The sequence below is a fragment of the Panthera pardus genome, unplaced genomic scaffold (genome assembly GCF_024362965.1).
Source record: "Panthera pardus isolate Hobbes unplaced genomic scaffold, ASM2436296v1 HiC_scaffold_16, whole genome shotgun sequence".
In the NCBI taxonomy this organism is placed as follows: Eukaryota; Metazoa; Chordata; class Mammalia; order Carnivora; family Felidae; genus Panthera; species Panthera pardus.
The window spans coordinates 142,360,583-142,384,971 of NW_026526721.1; the positions used below are offsets into that span (position 1 = coordinate 142,360,583).

At 39.5% G+C, this 24,389-nt stretch overlaps 1 protein-coding gene across 15 annotated transcripts in view; it reads right to left on the bottom strand.

Annotated features, from left to right (window-relative positions):
• The window catches only part of NEK10 (NIMA related kinase 10), a 222,831-nt gene that overhangs the window by 143,425 nt on the left and 55,017 nt on the right, over window positions 1-24,389 (bottom strand). For 14 of the 15 annotated variants that reach the window (XR_008422616.1, XM_053903876.1, XM_053903879.1 and 11 more), the window contains 9 exons: window positions 23,499-23,560; window positions 21,398-21,475; window positions 19,500-19,564; window positions 15,353-15,455; window positions 15,118-15,246; window positions 14,380-14,517; window positions 11,243-11,288; window positions 8,437-8,558; window positions 8,197-8,299 (listed from right to left, as the gene is read on the bottom strand). Coding sequence is in view for 14 of the 15 variants with exons in the window: in XM_053903876.1 (XP_053759851.1) it covers window positions 8,197-8,299; window positions 8,437-8,558; window positions 11,243-11,288; window positions 14,380-14,517; window positions 15,118-15,246; window positions 15,353-15,455; window positions 19,500-19,564; window positions 21,398-21,475; window positions 23,499-23,560 (846 nt within the window). In the remaining variant the exon portion in view is untranslated. The remainder of the gene's footprint in view (window positions 1-8,196; window positions 8,300-8,436; window positions 8,559-11,242; window positions 11,289-14,379; window positions 14,518-15,117; window positions 15,247-15,352; window positions 15,456-19,499; window positions 19,565-21,397; window positions 21,476-23,498; window positions 23,561-24,389) is intronic. The other variant, XM_053903873.1, reaches the window with a different exon arrangement.

Genomic DNA, 24,389 nt, shown 5'->3' on the forward strand with positions numbered 1-24,389 from the left:
TCTCTTTCTCAACAGCATCATTATTTGATTGATTTTTATTGATGGAGGTATTATAACAAAGAGCTCTGGGATGACAAATTCAATATCTGGTACAAAAGTACTTTCTGAATTCTAGGGAACCCCATTTCTTTGGTACACACACACATATCATTTCACACTGTAGGATATCTATCAGTAGACTAGAATCTTGGAGAAACTAGTGTCCTTATTAAGTATGAGCTCTTCTAAAATCATTTTTCAATGTGGGGCTTGTTCTGGTTATGATTACTTGGAATAATGAATGAAACTTTAAACACACAGTTCTAATATTAAATAGGAATGCTAGGGGTCAGATTCTGATAAAAACAGGAAGTCAGGCCTTTGCTCACATGCTCTCTCTCTCTCTCTCTCTCTCTCTCTCTCTCACACACACACACACACACACACACACACACACACAGAGTTTATGACAGGACTATAGAGTCCAAAAGTCTCCAATGGTTTCAGTACCCTTACGAGGCTGCGCAGACTGATCAGATGTGTAGTACCATGTACTGTTGAACTAGTCTCTGTAAAAATAGGCACTCCCACCTACTCACCATGCTGCTTCAGAGAACACACTTTGGGAAAACTCACAGAATGAAAATAACATGTCCAGAACACATCAGATTCTACCCTATACATTAAAATTTCTTGGAGAACTAAATCATAACCCAATATGCCCATATGAAAACATACACTAAAATAAACTTCACTATCCTTGGTCTCTGATGTTTTCATAGGCCTTATAAACCCAACAATGGGAAGATTTTAGTTCCATTTTTTCCCTAAGATGGTAAGATTCAATGCCTCCTTATTCCCTCATGCAGTTGATTACGATGAGTTCATCTCACCAGAAGAGCATAACAATCATCTGGTCAGGACCAGGACTTTCAGGACACCCCGCGTGAACTTTCTTGGGACTGCCATTCTCATCTTTTCCTCAAAGCCAACTGCTGTTCAAATCTCAGGATTACAGAATGACCCACTGGTGGTATGAGAATCTTAAAATTTTTTTTTAGAAATTATATTTGACTGAATTTGCTTCACTATTTCCTTATTTCACATGACCTAGCAGCAATATAAGGAACCCGGTGGGCTTGACAGAAAATATTCTTGCTTTCTCAGTGACATGAAGGCAATTTGCTGGCTAAGAGAAATCCCAGAAATCGTGTAGCCACCTTACTACACAGGTGCTACGTGGGTATGCAACACAAGTGACTCAACATTCTGTAGTCGTGTAAGAACACTCAAAGCTCTGTGCTGGCTTAAACTCAAATAGATACCAGTTAATGAGAAGTACTGTATCTGGTTAATGAGAAGTACACTACACAACAGGTTCAAAGCAAGACAGGTCAAGAGATCTACAAAAGCCACAAACTGTCTTTTATGTGCCTGTTTCATGAGAAGATTTTAGAAGTATAGGAGATAATAAGCATATGAGGGCTTTGATTTCCCTATCAGCAGTGCAATGCTAATTCATTTTTTCCTATAATGACATAGATTTCTCAGCAGCAGTTGAGCCAACGAATAACAATTAAAATCCTCTAATCCCCTAGAAAACAATTAAAATGCCAAGATCCTAGCAATACAAGACACATCTAATTTGATTTCCCAAACTTTGCTGGAATTCAAGAAAGTAAAGACTTTCCTTTCATGCTTTGCTGAGATGCTAGTGCGAGCTGCTTGTCCCTTTCCCCATTTTATACCTGATTTTCACCTTAATCCTCAGTCCCTCTTATATTGAACACTCTTCCCACAAAATCTCAGCTGTCAGATAAAGATCTCAAACCCAGGTATCTTCCCTAATCTTACTTTTTATTTGTAACTGACTTGTAAATATTTCTACATGGGGCTGTTTTAGTCTGTTTGCTCATTCATTCATTCATGTATCCATTCATTCAAAAAATATTATAGGGGCGCCTGGGTAGCTCAGTCGGTTAAGCGGCCGACTTTGGCTCAGGTCATGATCTCTCGGTCCGTGAGTTCGAGCCCTGCGTCGGGCTCTGTCCTGACAGCTCAGAGCCTGGAGCCTGTCTCAGATTCTGTGTCTCCCTCTCTCTGACCCTCCCCTGTTCATGCTCCGTCTCTCCCTGTCTCAAAAATAAATAAAACGTTAAAAAAAAAAAATTAAAAAAAATATTATAAAGTGCCTTCTGAGAAACAAAGTCAGGAAAGCCAGTTTCCCTTACCTCAAGGCGGGAATGGCAATCAACCACTGCCCTATGTGCTGTGAGAAAGGCAAGCCTGGTATACTATACTAAGGTGCCCAGAAACAGAATGTATCAGATGGGGACATCAAAGACTCCACCTGAGGAATGGTATTTGAATTGAGTAGCAGAGGGCAACTCTCCACAGGCAGAGTCGTCACATTTTCCCCTGTGCCTGATAGTTGTGATAGACTATAGAACTGTATATATATTAGTATATATACAATTCTGTAGTAAACAATTATAAAATAATTATATAGTAAACAATATATTATATATTTCTGTATACAATTATATGTAATTGTAGACTATATATTTTTTTCCAATTCTCTTGGAAGGAGAAATACACCTTCACCCTTTCAAACTTGACTTGCTTTGACCAATGAAATCAAGGCAGAAATTTTAAGAGCTGAAGTACGGTTGCTATGCCTTTTCTTCCCCGCCTCTGCAACGTGGAAACAGGTATAGAGGAGCTTTTAGCCAGCCTGAGTCTCCGAGCACAGCTCCCTTAGTGACCTACGGTGCATACACAGTATGTGCTAAGACAGAAACCTTGCTGTTTTAAGCTAGCCAGTGTGGACAAACGTTTTCTTCCTTCCTTCCTTCCTCCCTTCCTCCCTTCCTTCCTTCCTTTTGTTGTTTCTTTTCTTTTTTCTTTTTGGTAGCTATATTGGATTATAGCTATTAATTTATATATTTTATAAGGTTATTAATTTATTTGTTTTAAGTAATCCCTCCACCCAACGTGGGACTCACACTCACGACCCTGAGATCAAGAGGGGTATGTTTTTCCAACTGAGCCAGCCAGGCGCCCCAAGGACAAACTTTTCCTGTAAAGGACCAGATAACACATACTTAAGGCTTTAAGAGCCACACATGGTCTTGGTCACAAATTCTTTGGTTTTTCAACAGCCATCTAAAAATATAATATAAAATATATAAAAACCATCATTAGCTCACAGGACATACAAAACCAGGCCACAGGTGGATGTGTCACACAGCCAGTGGCTTGCCGTTGTTTTCAGCTGCTGAGACTTGCAGGTCAGCTTGTTACTGCAGCATAATATGACCTATCCCAACCAATATACTACTAGTTTGCATAGACAGCTTTCTGGTCTTTATCACCCTGTAATGCAACTATGAGCTCCACGAAGATAGTAACCACATCTGCCATGCTTCTCTTGTTCACAGCCAGATGCGGCAGCTCAGGAGTTAATTGCTGAATGAAGAACTCAACGTCTCTCCCATAAGACTGTGAGTTCAAGGAACAGAGGACACGGCTTTCATCTAACATCCACCCCGACATGCCTGGCATATGATGGCATTTGATAAGCGCTCGAGTCGTTGATAAATGTTCCACTGAATCAAGTGTTTTTTTGTTGTTATTACAGTAGCGACAACCAAATATCATTTGGGAAACGTGCACAGCCCTTTTGGTTGCGGGATGAACATGTGACCTCTTGAGTCGTGCACTAAAGCCCATGTATAAAATCTATTAGCATAGTTGACTGAGTTTTCTTTCTTTCTTTTTTCTTTCCTTTTTTTTTTTTAAATTTGGAATCAGGGAAGAAAATGGGAGCATGAGGGGCTTACACTAAAATGTGAGTATTTGAAAAGGTCAAGAAATGTGAAAAGGTGGGTCTACAAACCAGTTCACTCCCAGAAGACCCCTCCTTCTGAGCCATTCTATGATGGTACAGTATGGGTTTTACTTGACAAGTGGCAGCACTTAGGGCCGACCTTGACTATGCTTTGCCCCGCGTGCCACTGAGGCAGGTCTGTTCCCTCATATGGCATCCAAAGGTTGCAAATAAATGCAGAGGCAAGAACTGGGCATGTTTCACAGGACAAGTCATTAAAATATACAGTCTTTTAAATGGAAATATATTTAGACATTAAAATTAGACAACATTTGTAAAACCACACATAGCTAAATATTAGTATAATAAGAGAAAGTTAATACTTTCTTCTCTGCTGCCTTATGAAGGCAAATTCCCAGCTAGTGTGCTTACTACAAATAATTGCACACCAACCTCAATCTTAAAACAGCTAATTCATCTACATTAAGAAAAAGAGAGAGGAGGGGCACCTGGGTGGCTCAGTCGGTTAAGCGGCCAACTTCGGCTCAGGTCATGATCTCGCGGTCCGTGAGTTCGAGCCCCGTGTCGGGCTCTGTGCTGACAGCTCAGAGCCTGGAGCCTGTTTCCGATTCTGTGTCTCCCTCTCTCTCTGTCCCTCCCCTGTTCATGCTCTGTCTCTCTCTGTCTCAAAAATAAACATTAAAAAAAAAATTAAAAAAAAAAAAAAAGAAAAAGAGAGAGGTTCCTGGGTGGTTCAGTCGGTTTAAGTGTCCAACTTTGGCCCAGGTCATGATCTCGAGCCCCGCGTCAGGATCTGTGCTGATAGCTCAGAGCCTGGAGCCTATTCAGATTCTGTGTCTCCCTCTGTCTCAGTCCCTCCCCCACTCACCCCTGTCTATGTCTCTCTCTCTTTCCCTCTCAAAAACTAAACATTAAAAATTTTTTTTAAAAAGAATTTTTTAAAAAAATTCTTTAAAAATTTTTTAAATTTTTTTAAAAAAGAAAAAGAGAGTAATTTTATCTTTTCTAAAGATTTTCTTCTGCTTATATTTTCAATATATTTTGTCTCATGCATCTTAAACATCTCTTGCCAATTCTGTGTTTTCCTGGGAGTAAATAAGCCTTCTAGCACAAGAAAAGAGAAACGTAAAATATTCCAAGGCTGCCCCTTTGTGGTGACATACTTTCACACATACCACAGCCTATTTTTATAGGCTTTATGAATTGCAGCTTTATTTCAACCTCCCAAAATATGGGTATCTTCTACATTTGGTTTCAAATTAATGCTATACATTTTTTTTTTAATCTTTATCTTTGAGAAAGAGAGAGAGAGGAGAGACAGAGTGTGAGTTGGGGAGGGGCAGAGAGAGAGAGGGAGACACAGAATCTGAAGCAGGCTCCAGGCTCTGGGCTGAGCTGTCAGCACAGAGCCCAAAGCGGGGTTTGAACTCACAGAGTGTGAGATCATCATGACCTGAGCTGAAGTCAGCCGCTTAACCGACAGAGCCACTCAGGCACTCAGTCTGGTGGTATTGTAAGTAAGTAAATAAGTAATGCCTTCAAATTTGGAAGGAAAATGACTTCCATCTGAGAATACTACACCCACCAAACTACCAAGAGTACAAGGGTCCCATAAAAATATTTGTGAATGCAAGCATCCAAAAATTATAAAATCCCAAACATTCTTTTTTTTTTAGGAAAGTACTGGAAGATACACTTCAGCAGAACAGGAGTGATGAATCTCTAAATTCTACACCTGAAACTAATATTACACTGTATGTTAGCTAACTGGAATTTAAATAAAAATTTGAAAAAGAAAAAAATAAATAAATACAGAGCGAGGGAAAAACACAGGGTATAAGAGAGACTCCAATTAGAAAAGGAACAAATGTAAGTTTCAGGACAATGGCCGTGCAGCAGACCTAAATTCAAACCCAAGCTACATTTGCACCCAATCTGTAGGAATTGGGTGTCCGAGAAAACAGAGTTAAAAGTAACTGCCCTGTGTGACCACATGAAAATAGTACAGAGAGGGCTTTTATAATCCTTTTAGAAGACGTGGGAAGAAGAAATAATAGGTATGTAGAAAAAGAAAACAAACAAAAAAGAAGACGATTATTAACTCCAAGAAAAACAAAAAAGGTCTATGAGAAAGGAAAGGTGATCAACACTGAACAATAATTATACAGTAACAATAATGTCAACACTGAATATTGACTTAACGCCAAATTGTGCAATAACTATATTGGAAGGATAGATCAGGAAAAAAAGGAAATAAGAAAACTAAATCCTCAACTATCACAATAGAAAATCAAATGTCAGAAGAAGCTAAAGAGAATTAAAAGTGATCATTTTAGGAAAGCAGAACTGGGGATCGCAAAAAAGGTGTTTCTTTATAGAATTTTTAGCACTTCTATTTTTATTTTTTAGCACTATTTTATTTTGTCAAGTATTTTGATGTGCAGGACTGATTACAGAAAATAAATATAAAAATTAATAAGTTAAGTTTAGATAGAAAATCAAGCTACAATAAAAGAGTAACCTCGGGGCACCTGGGTGGCTCAGTCAGTTAAGCGTCCGACTTCGGCTCAGGTCATGATTTCATGGTTCGTGAGTTTGAGCCCCGCGTCGGGCCCTGTGCTGACAGCACAGAGCCTGGAGCCTGCTTGGGATTCTGTGTCTCCCTCTCTCTCTGCTCCTCCCCCGCTCATGCTCTGTCTCTCTCTCTCAAATATAAATAAAAATGTTTAAAATGAAAAAAAAATAAAAACAGTAACCTCAACATCTTTAAATGTAACCAAAGGAAATAATTGCAGCTGATCTTAGTAAGAAAATAAAGTGCAGCATTGGCCAACACTCAGAAACATGGCCTCAACAGCCACCAGAGACACCATATACCAACACGGAACAAATCTGTTCAATCCTATTTAATAACATATAGATACAATAAATTTGATTTTTAATAATTCTCCTTAACTTATAAATTAAAATACCTATATGTTTATAAATAGGAAAAATTATTAAAGAAACACAAGTTAAATTTAGAAATAGAAAAAAAAAAGTAAAAGCTCGTTAAGTTTTTAAGATAAGTAAATATTTTATATTAGGTTGAAATTATAATTAATTTCAAATGAGTAAGCAAATGTGTGTCCAAGATGAAGATTCACAATTCTTTGGTCTCATTTTATATTTCACAAAGTACTGGCTTGGAAATATTCCCAAGTAACTTTGCATTGGAAGTGATCTATAGTTTCTGTTTGGGGCTGCTTTTTATATTTTAAACTAAGATATGATGCTCTACTATAAAAATCTGGACAATAGATCTAAGTGTTGTTACTGAAGACACATGGTTATGGTAAAAGTGTACATTTGGAATTGCCCTTATGAGGAATTAGATTCTTCTAAAACTAAGAGAATCAGCTTTAAAATGCTATAATGTGTCTCTCACATCAATAACATTCAGGGCAGTGATCTCCAGAGCTGAGTGCCTAAGGCAACCCATTGGAGGCCCCCCCAAAATATTGAAATCTGTGATTTTTTAGTGCACCCCTTTATATTTTATTTGTAGACTTATATACATTATGTCAAATAATTGTACAGTGCTATGTGTATAGAATTTATAAGTGAGCATATTACACTTTGGCAGTGTATTACAAAAAAATGTTTTACCGATGGAATGTCATGAGCAAAAAGTATTCAGAGACCACTGACTTAGATATGTGTAGCCCTACTTAGAGTTGGTGAACGATTCATTGTCTATGAGAGGAACACAACTATTCATGAGTGAAAAGCAGGAGAAAGCTGATGTATCAGTCAGGCTGAAAAGTGACTTTTAAGCTACAATTGAGAATTATACAGTTGTGGAGATAATTATATAATTGTATCTAACATTAGACCTACCTGCTTCAGTTGAAACTATTTTGATAAAAACTGATGCTGAAATATACAAATGTCTAGAATTTTCACAGCCTTTGATATGTACACTTGTCACCCATTTAGCACAGTCTCCGTTAAGAGTTCAAAACAATGCACTCACATGAGGTAGAGAAAAAAACCTAGAAACCACGGAATTGGGAAGTAAATCCTGAAGCATCCTACCAGTACTTTATTCTCTCACATGGGAAAAATGCAACTCAATCAAGAACTACACCGGTGACGTGCAGTTGAGTAGCCCCTCGTCACATAGGAATGTTTACCTCAATGAAAACTTAATAGAATTTAAGATTCACATCTTCAGTCACACGAGCCACATTTCAAATGCCCCAAAGCCCCACACGGCACAGTGCAGATACAGAACATTCCCTTAAGTCCAGAAACTTCTATCGAACAACTCTGTTCTTGAATCATATTCAGGAGTTCTTAAAAACTTTGAAGATTCTTATACTTACTCACTGTTACTTTGTCCTTATCCCCCAACATAATGTTGTTTGGCGTTAGATCTCTGTGGACAATCCTCTTTTCCTTGTGTAAGTACCGAAGAGCTAAGCACAGCTTGAAGCAGCAAATAAAAAACAAAGTTTATTTCCCCAAATACGCATGTAACCGCTGATGATTACTACACACATCTCTAAGAAATCAGCTCAGAAATTCGCTGTTGTTTTAGAAAATTAATGAAAATGAAAGTGTACCTGTATAAATATTTTCCATAGTCTTTCTTCAATAAAATGATGCTGTTTTTCCTTCAAAGAACTGAAATGCTCTCCAAGAGGGGCCCCTTCTATCAGCTCCATAACTATATACAACCTATCATCTATGAGAAAACAAGGGAAATACGACAGAAATTTAAATTCAATATATTTAGAAAAATGCATATGAATTAGAATCTGAGCTTCCCAGTGTGCATGCAGGGCACGGCACTGAAGGAATTAGAGAGGGGCTAAGATCCACTCAGCCCTGGGGGCGATGGGGGTGAGGGGCTCTTCAGGCAGCTAGAGCCCAGCGACAGTCTCTTACGGCTACAGGCTACCTCCCAGCATAAGTTTACGCTGGCAAAAATGATCATTTTCGACACACACCAAGATGTGGAATGACTGGGAAGTGCTAAAGAGAACGAGTAAATGATGCCAAGCCCAGGAGCCTTTCCTGAAGAACGTTCCTCTCAGTAGTTTAAAGTTTTACCCTTAAATCATGTCAGACATTCAGAAAACTGTATTTTTGAAGCGGACTGTTGCCTAGCCTCATTGATGTACCTGACAGAATTTCGCACTGGAATCGTGCCACGGTCTTGCAATGACACAGCTGAAAACACAACCCATGATGGAAATTTCTGTGATGCCCCCTCTAGAGCAGAGAGAGAGCCAGGGGTTTTATCTTAGGGCGACTGGGAACCTCACAACGGTGCTCATCTCTTTACCTTGGGTGCCAAGAAACAAAGTAAATTCTCCTTTCTCCTCCAAAACCGATATGAAACTATTAACAATGTAGTGATATGCGTAATCTGTGATGTTTTGGATACATATAAAATATGTATGTACACAATATTTACAGAAATGAAATCGCACAATACATGTGCCACCACTTAATACTTTTTCATCCAACAGCCCGACGTATCTGTGCACACAGATCCGTGCCTTCTTTCTGCTGCCTTCATAGTATTCCACAACACAGAGGGATCATCCTTTACTCTCCTAGAGGTAGGCATGTGTATTGTTTTCCATTCTTCATTATCCCAAGAAGCACTCAGTGTATGTACTCATCTTACCCCTAGCATAACTTTTCCTCTCTTCTATTAATTGACTTTCTTTTTTTATTGAAGTATAATTAACGTACAAGGTTGTATTAGTTCTGAGTGTGCCGTGTCTATACATTACTCGGCATACTCTGAATTCCCTTCATCCGTCTCACCCATTCCCCATCCCTTAGCTTCATTTTTAATTTGCTACCTTTTAGTTCCTTTTCTCACAATTCCCTGATCTCTTTTATCATATTTTAGGTATTTTTAAGCCACTTCCAATTATTTTCGGAAGATGTCAGGTTGTAAAAGTTGTATTTTTTTTCTAATTTAAGATAAGTTGTGTCACTTCAGTAGTTCAAGTCAGAAGCCAATCTTGACCTCTAATGGGATGTGCGCTAAATTGTAAGAAATGACTCTAATATCAAGAATTCTATTATCGGGGGCCAGGATTTACTGGACAGTTTCAGCACTGCGTTCCTTTGGCTCATCCAGGGGGAGGGAGATGGACAAAATCATAAAATTCCACAGTACACGATAGGTTTGCATAATAATAGCACTTACAAAGAGGCAATGAGGAAGTCCCAACCATTGCTTTGTACATCCTTCCTCCAAATGATTTACTTTTAAACCTCATATGCGATGCACACCATCAAGGTTTATCAGTACTTTCATTGTTTCAGTCAAAGGTCCTGCATTGTTTTAAACCTGTGACTGAATTTGGCTTTACCTCAACCTTTCGCACCGATGACCTGCCTGCAGAATCAGTCAGGGATCCATTGCCACCTTGTGGTCATTATCGGAACTTCAAGTAAAAGAAATCTCAAAGACGTAGCCCCTCTGAATTTATTTGGGGGGGTGAAAAATGTCATCTAAGCCAACCAAACAATTTTTCATCTTGTCTTGAATAAGCCATGATTCTTAAGTTCTCTCATTGTTCTTAAGCTTCTTAAGCTTCTCTCATTTTTTTTAACGTTTATTTATTTTTGAGCGAGACAGAGACAGAAACAGAGACAGAGAATCCCAAGCAAGCTCCGCACTGTCAGCGCAGAGATGGATGTGGGGCTGGAACCCATAACTGTGAGGTGGTGACCCGAGGCCGAGATCTTGACCTAGGCCAAAATCAAGGGTGGGACACTTAACCGACTGAGTCACCCAGAGGCACCCCCTACTTTGCTTCTCGCCTGATCCTACTAAGGTTTTGTGTGTGTGAGAGAGAAAATAGCCTAAATAACTGTTTGCTTTGTTCATGCGGTGTCTTTCAGACAGGAGTCTAAGGCCTTTATAGCTGTATCTTTAGGTCATTGATTATACCACTGTTTCACTGATGAAGAAAGAGATGCACAAGGTCTTCCACAAATTGAGAAAATAGTTTAAAAAAAAGAAAAGAATTGATTAAGCTTATTTTGTGACATTCTAGGGGAAAAATATATAATACAGATACTTTTCCTTAATTAGAAATATGATGAAGGGCTCCTGGGGGGCTCAGTCAGTTAAGTGTCTGACTGCAGCTCAGGTCATGATCTTGTGGTTTGTGAGTTTGAGTCCCACATCGGGCTCTGTGCTGACAGCTGGGAGCCTGGAGCCTGTTTTGGATTCTGTGTCTCCTTCTCTCTCTGCACCTCCCCCACTCAAGCTCTGTCTCTCTCTCTCTGTCTCTCAAAAAAATAAACATAAAATATACATATATACATATACATACACACACACACACACACACACACACACACACCTACACATGTATCATGAAAACTCATACTTACTTTCCAGAAATGTTTTGTAATAGCGTACAACATTGGGATGATAGAGCTAGAAGAAAATAAATAACAAACATAACATTACTTCAATATATAAACTTGTTTTCACAATTTAGTTGGGCTTCATATTTGAAAACAACAAGAAAATTACTGTATTTATATTTATCTATAAAATTAAGCATTTTAAGATATCTTCTAACTGAGATTTGAGATTTTTTGCATTCTTTTTATTTGCTACCTACAAAACTAATCTGAAAATAGCAATCTCCCATTAGAGCCTTTTATCAAATAAAAATAAAAACTCATGGTGTTTTATCACCTAATTTAACATTTTAGGTAAATTTTAGAACTCAAAGTAACGTGAAGAATTCATTTAGCTCTCCCCATTCAAACACCACGCACACACTGCATTGAGAAGAAACAGAAATGAAGGAATTTGTGTTGAATATGTATCCCATTGTTCCTTACCACTCCTTACCACTTAAATATTTATATATACTGTTTGTTTCTATTTACATTTTGTGTCTTTCTATGCTCTCCAAACTGGTTAGTATGAAACTGAAATAATCTAAGACTTACTAACTCCATTTAAATTATAATAGTTGGCAAGGACTCCCTTCTTGGCCAAACTTTAGTCAGGTTTCTCTAAGCCCTCTTCTTGACTAGGCCTCATTCTTGCCCTGCTTTGTTTCATCAAGAATCCTGCCAACTCAGGTTAGCAAGAATCTCCCCACTCCTGATACCCAATCAAGTTCCTCATTACCCCATCTTTGATAGCTTAGGAAGTTCTTTGGGGTAATTTTCCATCTATTCACCCCCCTCACCTGGCCTGTTGGTTGTAAATACTAGCTATTGCTGTTGTATTTGGAGTTGAGCTCAATCTCTCTCCCCTGTTGCCATAGTTTGACTTCTATCTCAATAGTCTCGAGTGAAGTCTTCCTTGCCACTTTCAAGAAGCTTTCAGTGCAATTTCTCTCTTGTTATTGTAATGTTTATTTATGTATTCTGAGAGAGAAAGTATGCAGGGGAGGGGCAGAGAGAGAGGGAGAGAAAGAATCCCAAGCAGGCTCCACAGTGTCAGCTCAGAGCCCGATGTGGGGCTCGACCCCACAACAGTGAGATCATGACCCGAGCCAAAATAAAGAGTTGGTAAACCAACTGAGCCACACAGATGCCCCTACAATTTCTCTCTGATGTAGGTTTACCTCAGGATATCACATGAAAATTCTGCTTTTTCAAAACTTTCATTTTCTACAAGTATATAAAATGTTCATAGTTGCTTTTTTATAATTTAAGTTTCTAGGCAAACCGAAATTTCTTTTATCTCAGAATTGTTGACATTTCATTTCACTTATAAATGGCTTGCATTTCTTTTTGGTCTTTCTTCTTGCTTTTTTGAAGGGGAATCTCGTAACTGTCCACCAAACTCCTACCCGCCCAATCCTCCAATGCAATTGAGTTCTAGTGGAACATGGCTTCCCACGAGATTGTATCTCTCAGCCTCTCCTGTAGCCATGAGAGGGACTGTCACTAAGTTCGCACCAAGGGTATGTAAGGGGAAACGTGTGCTCCTGGGTCTGAGTCCTAAACGTTGGGAATGCCCCGACCCTCACGCTCTTCCTCTTCCCTCTTTGGATGTGAACATGCCTGTGGTAGTTTCAACCCTACAGATGAAGACAATGAATGCCCTAGGAGGCAGCAGCACAGTAAGAGAGGAAGAGCCAACATCCCCCAGATGACTGCGTGGAACGGAGAACATTCCCAACCTGGTCCACTCACTCTGGATTGTTACATCAAAGAGAAATAGCCCGTTGCATTGTGAGACCTCTTGTTCAAGCCAATGTATTGCGGAGCCTCTTTCTTACTGCAGCTTAGTCTTAATCTTAAAAAATATACTCTCCTTTTCTAGTTCCATTTCTGTCACTTCTGTCTGCTATCCCCTCTTCCTTTTAGGACTCAGGGTTATTTACTATCCTTTCCATTGGTTCAGGCCTCTGGTAAGAGTGCAACTGTACAATTTTGAGTTATCTCAAAGTCCAAACACGTGCCTCTTAAGTGTCCCCGCCCGGACATTTTCTTTTCTTAGGAAATGTGCTAAAACAACATCTGCCTCATCAACTCTCAAGTGGCCAGCAGATTTTAAACAATAAGGGGCCAGGTAAGCAAAAGAGTCATATTCTGGAGCCTAGCTCACTGGCCGGGACTGTATCCAGATCGGAGTTCCAATGACGGTACTAAATCAGCTTACAGCAAAAGCCATGCTCCAGCCTTGTGCTAGAGACAGCACACTGCCAAAGATGAAGGTGCCCTCAACATGAGCCAACACTGGCTTCTTAGAATCCGGTCTATTGATGATAGTATTTACTGTAATTTGTGAACTGGAGAAGAACTACAGATTGCAGTGAATAAAGATCAGATATATTTAATGATCTTTAGGTCCCAGCACAGACACTGTACAAACTTAACTCATGGAGAACACAACACAGTGAAGCTGGTGGTTCTCCACAGGAGTTATAAATGAACAGGATCCACAATGAATGTATAAATAAGGAAAGCTGAAAAAGAAACCCATGTATTCTGGGATCACAAAATCCAACCTCACTTCTCTTCTGACATGTTTATTCTTTCTCCCCAAACACACCTTCATAATGATAGTTAATTGAGTTGTTACATTATGTCAGAATATTCAACTCATGCCAATAAATAATAACGCATCTTGGAAATCTACTTTTAGATTTAATAAGCTGTATTTGAAGAATGTTAACAGCTTGATTCCACTTGACAAAAGTCAGGGAACTGTTAGTCATATGCTTATGCATGTAACTAAGTAACCAAATATTCTCTACTCTAATGAGAAGGAAACGGATATGCTTGCAATTTAAAAAGAAGGATGTTTCATATATGAGGCATTCTCTTGTAAACTCAGTCATTCTGCACCCCAAACCTTGATATAAACTCCAGAAAGTCTTTCTGTGGTTCAATGTCAAGCCTTAGGAAAAAAATCTAACTAAAATGTTACCACTTCAATGTCAATTATTTTAAACAGAACCAGTTCTTAAATAGCATGGACAAGAATAGCACAAGAACTCTACTGATGACATTTAGGCAAGGTACATACCTTCATAAACAAGAAAAGCACTTACCTGCTCTTTAATTATGGTTAATTCAGAAACAATATTCTTTACACTGCTGTCTCGATCTTTTTTATCCTTTCCAAATGCTGGGTTATGTAAATTGACCTCTTTCATTGCCAAAAGATTTTGACCACTACGCTTTCTAACCTAAAATAAGACCAAAAAATAAAATAAAATAAAATAAAATAAAATAAAATAAAATAAAATAAAATAAAATAAAATAAAACAAAATAAAATAAAATAAAATAAAATAAAAATAATAATAAAGTGGGGGTAGAAAGAGGGGGAAAAGAGATAGATTAATAAGTCACATGATTCAACCAAGGAATCTAAATAACCTAAATAAGCAATAGAACTTTTACAATTTTATTTGTATGTACCCTAAACTCAATTCAAAAAACTGGTTCTCTCCTGGGCGGTCTGCACCATTCAGTAGGATTTTACCGGGAACCTATCAAAAACTCTGGTGTGACTTTAAAGAAAGTGTCATGCACTAGGACAAGCCATTTTTACTATTTTTTGGTGAGACATTAATAATGGCTCTTGTCTTCAAAGACCAGTGGCCAATTTCTAGAGCTGAGAGCTGTACTGAGATAACATCAGTACAGCTATCTGATGGGCAAAAATCTAATTTGCGTATCTATTTTCCAATAATGAGGGCGCCAATCCGGTTGCATGGGTGTGTGCAAGTGGGATATCTGGTTTGCTGGGGAAGGTCAGAGAAGTGTTCTCCAAGGGCAACGTCACCTTGTAAACACAGCCGAAAGCCCCACTTCCAAGATGATCCAGAACTGCATAGTTGCCTATGTATTTCAAAGGAGCTTTATTCTGATTAATGCTTTCAATATTTTCAGCAATTTGCTTCAGTTCATCATCCTAACCAAAAAAAAAAAACAAAAAAAAAACAAGGAAATGGGCACTATGATAATTTGCATCCTGCCCACACAGCAGCCTTCACAAGTATTTGAAACTCAGGACTTACCACTAACAAATTCAACTTGGATACCAATTCTTCATAAGCGCTGATATCACGAACATAATGTCCTATATCGATGAAGATCTCAAACAGGTCGGTGGGAAAAAGCCTACAGGGAAAATGCACACACATACACTTCATGTAGGTCTTGGTAACTGTTCCTCATTCCTTCCCTTTGGGAGCTAACCCATTCACAGATTCATTACATTAAGCAAATTTAACTTCCTTAGGATATCAACAAAGCGGGGGCAAATAGTACTCAACAGCGTATCTCACAAAAATGAACTAGAACTACAGTTCTTAAGGGATAAGGAAAAGCCACCAGAGAGGAAAGTTTCTAGAGATACAACACTGTGCTTACAATTGACAATACTGGGCTGTACACTTGAAAATTTGTTAAGAGAGCAGATCTCATGTTATGATACAGGTTATACAAAGACCTTATTTGTGAGATATTTAGGGGTGCAGGCATTAAACATTTGGGGAAGGAATGTTTATGGGGTGTTTATGGAGTGCTGAACACTTACATAAATGCCATTTGATTCAGTCCTCATGTTAACCCTAGGAGGTAAATACTAACCCCATTGTTAAATGTTTCATGAAAATAAAATAAAAATACAGGTAAATGAAAAAAAAAATGGAGAGATTTATGCATCCTTTCCAACGTACTGGTTTCAAGGGCTTAGTAAAATCTTTTAAGTCCACAAAAATGAAGGGTTTAGGGCCTTGAAATAAAAGGTTATAATAATTTTACTCACTTTTCTTCCCTCAAATTCAAGAATCATTTGTAAATAAAGTAACAACATAAAATGTTCCAACGCTTCTGAACAAAAGGCATTATATTAACGTAAGCTCTTATTTCTGTTCTGCCGTTTAACAATAGAATCCTAGTAAGAACTTGGGCCTATGATTTTGGCCAGCCTGCCCGATACAATGCCAGGCAGACCACACATGTAGGTGACTGTTTTCTTCCCAAGGGGGTGATGTTTCTGTCACGCTCACCAGCACAGCCTCCTGAGCCAAGAACACCCAGCCCTTTCCCCTTCAAATGAGCACCTACCCTATGAAAGACATCCAGACAAATACTTTTTCTATGGATTAAGAGCAAAGGATTAGACCAACTTTGGCATCTCTGAATGCATAAGAACAGGCATATATTTTCATGTCATCCATTTAAAATGTTAACTCAACAAGATACTAGCAAATCGAATGCAATAGCATATCAAAAGAATGATTCACCATGATCAAGTGGGATTCGTTCCCGGGCTGCGGGGCTGGTTCAACATTCGCAAATCAATCAATGTGATACATCACATTAATAAAAGAAAAGATAAGAACCATATGATCCTGTCAATCGATACAGAAAAAGAATTTGACAAAATTCAGCATCCTTTTTTAATAAAAACCCTCAAGAAAGTCGGGATAGAAGGAACATATTTAAACATCATAAAAGCCATTTATGAAAAGCCCACAGATAATATCATCCTCAATGGGGAAAAACTGAGAGCTTTTCCCCTGAGATCAGGAATACTACAGGGATGTCCACGCTCACCACTGTTGTTTAACATAGTGTTGGAAGTTCTAGCATCAGAAATCAGACAACAAAAGGAAATCAAAGGCATCAAAATTGGCAAAGATGAAGTCAAGCTTTCAGTTTTTGCAGATGACGTGATATCATACATGGAAAACCCAACAGACTCCACCAAAAGTCTGCTAGAACTGATACATAATTCAGCAAAGTTGCAGGATACAAAATCAATGTACAGAAATCGGTTGCATTCGTATACACTGATAATGAAGCAACAGAAAGACAAATAAACTTATCCCATTCATAACTGCACCAAGAATCCTAAAATACCTAGGAATAAACCTAACCAAAGATGTAAAAGATCTGTATGCTGAAAACTATAGAAAGGAAATTGAAGAAGACACAAAGAAATGGAAAAACATTCCGTGCTCATGGGTTGGAAGAATAAATATTGTTAAAATGTCAACACTACCCAAGGCAATCTACACAATCAATGCAATCCCAATCAAAATTGCACCAGCATTCTTCTTGAAGCTAGAACAAGCAATCCTAAAATTTGTATGGAACCACAAAAGACCCTGAATAGCCAAAGTAATATTGAAGAAGAAGACCAAAGCGGGAGGCATCACAATCCCAGACTTTAGCCTCTACTACAAAGCTGTAATCATCAAGACAGCATGGTATTGGCACAAAAACAGACACATAGACCAACGGAATAGAATAGAAAACCCAGAACTAGACCCACAAACGTATGGCCAACTCATCTTTGACAAAGCAGGAAAGAATATCCAATGGAAAAAAGACAGTCTCTTTAACAAATGGTGCTGGGAGAACTGGACAGCAATATGCAGAAGATTGAAACTAGACCACTTTCTCACACCATTCACAAAAATAAACTCAAAATGGATAAAGGACCTGAATGTGAGACAGGAAACCATCAAAACCTAGAGGAGAAAGCAGGAAAAAACCTCTCTGACCTCAGCCGCAGCAGTTTCTTACTTGACACGTCTCCAAAGGCAAGGGAATTAAAAGCAAAAATGAACTACTGGGACCTCATGAAGATAAAAAGCTTCTGCACTGCAAAGGAAACAATCAACAAAACTAAAAGGCAACTGACAGAATGGGAAAAGATATTTCCAAATGATGTATCAGATAAAGGGCTAATATCCAAAATCTATAAAGAACTCACCAAACTCCACACCCGAAAAACAAATAATCCAGTGAAGAAATGGCCAGAAAACATGAATAGACACTTCTCTAAAGAAGATATCTAGATGGCCAACAGGCACATGAAAAGATGCTCAACGTCACTTCTCATCAGGGAAACACAAATCAAAACCACACTCAGATATCACCTCACGCCAGTCAGAGTGGCCAAAATGCACAAATCAGATTATAGATGCTGGAGAGGATGTGGAGAAACGGGAACCCTCTCGCACTGTTGGTGGGAATACAAACTGGTACAGCCGCTCTGGAAAACAGTGTGGAGGTTCCTCAAAAAATTAAAAATAGATGTACCCTATGACCCAGCAACAGCACTGCTAGGAATCTACCCAAGGGATACAGGAGTGCTGCTGCATAGGGGCACTTGTACCCCAATGTTTATAGCAACACTTTCATCAATAGCCAAATTATGGAAAGAGCCTAAATGTCCATCAACTGATGAATGGATAAAGAAATTGTGGTTTAGGGGCGCCTGGGTGGCTCAGTCGGTTAAGCGTCCGACTTCGGCTCAGGTCATGATCTCGCGGTTCGTGAGTTCAAGCCCCGTGTCAGGCTCTGTGCTGATGGCTCAGAGCCTGGAGCCTGTTTCCGATTCTGTGTCTCCCTCTCTCTCTGACCCTCCCCCGTTCATGCTGTGTCTCTCTCTGTCTCAAAAATAAATAAACGTTAAAAAAAAATTTTTTTTAAGTAAAAAAAATAAAAAAGAAATTGTGGTTTATATACACAATGGAATACTTCTTGGCAATGAGAAAGAATGAAATATGGCCTTTTGCAGCAACGTGGATGGAACTGGAGAGTGTTATGCTAAGTGAAATAAGTGACAGAGAAAGACAGATACCATATGTTTTCACTCCTATGTGGATCCTGAGAAACTTAACAGAAGACCATGGAGGAGGGGAAGGAAAAAAAAAAGAGGTTAAAGAGGGAGGGAGCCAAAACATAAGAGACATAAAAACTGAGAACAAACTGAGGGTTGATGGGGGGTGAGAGGGAGGGGAAAGTGGGTGATGGGCATTGAGGAGGGCACCTGTTGGGATGAGCACTGGGTGTTGTATGGAAACCAATTTGACAAAAATTTTCATATTAAAAATATAATAAAATAAAATGTTAATGTCCCAAAAAAAAGAAAAAAGGAAAACTAAAACTCATAGCAGTCACAGTAATTAAGAAAAGTTGGATTGATAGAGTGATTGATTCCTTCTCTTTCTTCAGCATTTACTTCACTTTCAGTGTTAAGATATCACTAGGGTAATTCTGTGTTATCTGTGGATTCTAGAAAATCTGAAAACACATGTTCTACGTACTGACTCATTCCTCTCTTACTGTTTCCATCTAAATCAGGTGTGTGCAAACAGGTCGATCTCATGACCTCTGGTCACTTAAATTTCTCTAAGCTCATACCTTTTAAAGAGTGGTCTGTTTCTTTCCATACTGAATAGAAACCTCAACGCTCTGAACGCGTAACACTGGAAAATAAAAGGATATGGGATTCTTAAATGGTAGCTCGACAAATGAAAACATTTCCAGGATAACATTATCATGAACTAAACATTACAGTGGCTTTACTGTGAGTGAGTGGCTGGCCTACATGGGAGCCAAAGCTTAGGACTGAAAATGAAATCCATCAATACCTGGGGTAAGTCTCATGCTTTAAGAAAGCATTTATGGTGTAGAACACTATGACGCTGGCCTTGTTTCACTCAGGACTTGCCATTAATTCCTTTCTAGAAAGTACAAAATGAACAGAGACCAGAAATAAAATTCCTACTCTGAGAAAACCAAACATCCAAAGATTTTCAGGAGCTCAAGGTTTATTTTGTTTCTAGCCTGCTATGTATACCTCGATATTTATATGGCTTCTATGAGAAAATAAACACTCGAAACGATGACATATAAAAATAGCCACAGGCACACTGGACTCAAACTTGACAAATTGGTCTCTTGAGTAAAGAGTCTTAAGCGTTCCCCAAATAGAACAATCTACAGTAACTCCCGAGAACACTCAGAAAGAGGCCTGTGAGACTTTACCAAAGAAAAATAAATGTCTAAATGTCTGACAGTGTGCAATGCCAAGAAAAAAACCAGAGAGCCCCCGGCCTGCAGTTGGGCCTGTATAATAGGCCACCACTGGGTGATCGAGGTCTGCTGAACTCGAACGTGGAATCCTTCGTAAAATTAGTGGTCTGAATACAGAAGGGTGACAAATAAACTTGCCCAGAGAAGCCAGGCAGACAACACAATGATGTTAAAGAGCCTGGTGGAGGGCGGTGGAGGCAGTGAGAAAGGAGGACACAAATGTTCCTCAAAAACCATTTCAATTTGAAGTTTTAAAAACCCTCTCCTGGCTTAACCAAATGCATCTGCACGATGGGTTTGATTTAATCTGCTGCCCAGCATCGCGTCCACACGCCTGTGGTGCACCAAGGAAATTAAGTCCCGCTCCTGTCCGTCGTCACGGGTAACTCTCCAAAACTTCTGCCTGCCAGCCCACAGATACCACCAAGAATTCTCTGCTAGTCTCGACTGTCATTCTGGGTGGGAGCTCTTCAGTCAGAATGGAGGCAAACGTGGCGTCTTGTTTCCTTTTCTAAATGGCATGGGGGCAATGCGATCTGCAAGTGCTGCAAAGGCTTACTTTAAACCGGATTTTATCTTTCCAGTGCCTTCGGGGACAGTGTCCCCCGACGCACACAGGACACTGCAGTAACGTGCCCCCTTCTTACCCGCACGCGAGGCCTCATGCCCCTCCCCTGACCACGCACCCCAGCCCCACCCAGCAGCCTAAGCACACCCTAAGCTGCCAGGCCCTCGCACTTTGCACATGGTGTTCCCTCTGTGCAGAATGCCTTTCCACCCTGCAGCAGATGCCATGGCTGCCCCACTCATATCTCCTTATTGACTTAGCAAGTCTCTTCTCATCCACCAAGATCCATTTCACAGGCCTTCCTTTGTAAGGGTGAAGTGTTACCGACTGTGGTCCATGCTTAAAGATGGAATATCGATTTCCTCTTACAATTTTCCGATATGTAAGCAAGTATTCCATGTTTTGAAAAAATAGAACTTACTGATAAGCAAAGAAATACATAAATAAAATCACCTAATTCACCTCCCACCCCAGAGAAACTGTTAAGCCTTTTATATTGTTTTTACAGCATTTGTTTTCATGCCAGCCTCCCTCACCAGATATTTTTCCCTCACGGTCAGTACAGAGACCAGTGCTAAAAATTACAGATTGTACTATTAAAGTTTCCCCAGATTTCAGTAACTTGATATTAAAGAACAATGGACATGCTTATTACCTGTAACAGATTAGTTTTTGCTGCATTCTTTTGTTTGTTTGGTAAAATTAACTTTGCTATTGTATATATACCATTTTCCTGGAAGAATAAAAGGGCCATGTTATCAGTGACAGTGACAATGCCATAAAGAAACACAAGCACAAAGAAGCAACTAAACAATCTCAAAAATTAATATTAGAGAAGAAATATTAGTATAATTTTGGAACTTTGTGTAAACTTATGGCGGAATATTAAATATGTCAACGTAGCACCAAACACTGGAGCCACAATCTTAAAATTTCAGCTGTCTTTAAAGTCATAAATAATAAAGCATGTCAATTTAAAGTAATTTAAATACTTCATTTTTTAATGTTTGTTTAATTATTTTGAGAGACAGAGGGATAGAGAGTGAGCAAGGGAGAGGCAGAGAAAGGGAGAGAGAACATCCAAGCAGGGTCCACACTGTTAGCATAGAGCCCAACACAGGGTTCAGTCCCATGAACCACGAGATCATGACCTGAGCCAAAACCAAGAGTTGGACACTTAACCAACTGAGCCATCCAGGCTCCCCTTAAATATTTTAAAAACAAAGAATAGGGGATAAAAAGGCACACAGTAAAGGGATACAAATATCTTTATACTTTGCCTTTTAAATATCTGATTATGAAATACAATTTCTCCCTTTAGAGTTTGGTAATTAAACAATACACATAGATAAATCATTGTAGAAAAGAAAATGGAAAAAATAAAAGAAACAAGAGTAATAGATTTAAAAAATGAAGGTTATGCATGAAAAGCCTAAAGTATAGAAAGTGATCCTTCTATACTCTAATGCAAATATACACATGGCAGAATGAACAAAAAGTGCTAACTTACTGCTACCTTTCGATTATCTATTAAATATTTAATTTACTGAACTCTGTTATATGGGGGCACTTACATTATAACTGTGAAGAGCTTTACCTGCCTTAATGCATTTGGTCTTTATAGCTATTCTGTGAATTTGTCTATAATTTCCCTGCTTTATATATGACAAAACCAACTATTAGAGAGGCTGAGTCATTTTTTTCCAGTGGCCAAGCCACCAGGTAACGATATTAGGAACTGAACCTCAATGTGACCAAGTCCATATGCCCTGCTCCCCCGCAGCCTCCTGGTTTGCTCAGTTTCCCCTCGGGACTCTGAGCATCGGTGATCTGATCTCTTACTACCTCTCATGTATTTTGAAGATGAAGTCGGGTAGTGTATACTACTGTATATGTAGTGGACTGATTAATGAATCGAGCTTTGTGAAACTGGTTTCTGGGCAATAAACATTTTGTTGGCGTGTGTGTTTCAGTCACCTCTAGCTGAACAACCTGACATACTCTTAGTTCAAGTGACTATCATCCTCAACTCATAGCATCCTATATACCCAGAATTAAAGCGGTTTAAAATAGCTTTTATTTATTTATTTTTTTAAATTTTTTTAACGTTTATTTATTTTTGAGACAGAGAGAGACAGAGCATGAACGGGGGAGGGTCAGAGAGAGGGAGACACAGAATCTGAAACAGGCTCCAGGCTCTGAGCTGTCAGCACAGAGCCCGACGCGGGGCTCAAACTCAAGGACCGTGAGATCATGACCTGAGCTGAAGTCGGACGCTTAACCGACTGAGCCACCTGGGCGCCCCTAAAATAGCTTTAAAAAAAAAAGATAAAGAAAATGAAAAAGATCGCACACAATGTAGGGAATAAGCATGAGAGATGAAATACAGAGCAGTTCTTTCAAACCCAAGTGAGTTTAAGGAGGAAGAATAAGAATATAAAGTGGAATTTTCGGGGCGCCTGGCTGGCTCCGTCGGCAGAGCCTGGGACTTGATCTCAGGGTTGTGAGTTTGAGCCCCACGATGGGTGTGCAGATGACTTAAAAACAAAATCTTAAAAAAGAAATAGTAAATAAAAAATTAAAAGGAATATAAAATGGAGTTCTAGAACTTAAATAAGACATATCAAAATACTTGAAAACCACAGCATGGGATCCCAAAAGCTGTGTTCTGGGGATACAGAGTTTGCCCTGAGGTGTGGTCCGCGAGTGGTGCCGGGTGGGGTCTGCGGCCGGACCCTGGAGAGCAGCGTTCTCACCTGGACCACCTGATGGGCGTTGGTGTCGTTCAGCACCAGCTCGGTGAGGGCAGCACAGCAGGCTGGAAGGAAAACCACCAAATGATCGCGTCTGTCCTCACTGACTGCACCGGACACTGTTACTTCGATATTCTACCGCCGCGGGGAATTCTGTTAGCGGAGTCACTCCTCAGAAAACAGTACCTTTCCCTCAGGCACGGCCCTGGGGGAAGGGCAGCTGACTTTCAGGGGTGCCTAACTCTGCTCTCCACGTAATTCATGTGCATGTACACGCCACAGCCGCCTTTTACTGAGCACTTACTGTGTACCAGGAGGCGGCTCCATTATGATCCCCAGTGCCCAGCGTGTGCCTGGCACAGAGCAGGTGCTCAATAAATACCTCTGCAATGGTTGACTAAATGAGAACTTTAAATATATTATCCAAATTAACCCTTATAATCCGAGTATGTACTATGATTACCGTTTTGATTGATGAGAAAACAGAGGCTCACAAAGATTGACAGACCAGGCCACAGAACTCGTAAGTGCCAGGGGCCAGAAGTCCAAGTGCCCTGTGTCAGATGCTAAATCCCACGCCCTGAGCACTACCCCTCCCGCCTCCTTATAGCCACCATGGCAGCCTTCCGTGACGTTCTGTACTGAACTGCTTCTTGTCTACCAAAAATATGCTGACCCTACAGCACCATTTATGCGACCCTCGTGCTAGCCCTGCACTGGGCGACAGGCATGCTGTATATCCTCATATCATTCTACGATAACCCTCTAACACTGATACCATGGTGACCACCACTCTTTCACATGAGCAAAACTGAAGTCTGCAGAGGTGAAGGCACTTGTCCAAGGCCACGTGGCCATCCAAGTGGGTCGAGCAAAAACTCAGACCCTACTTCT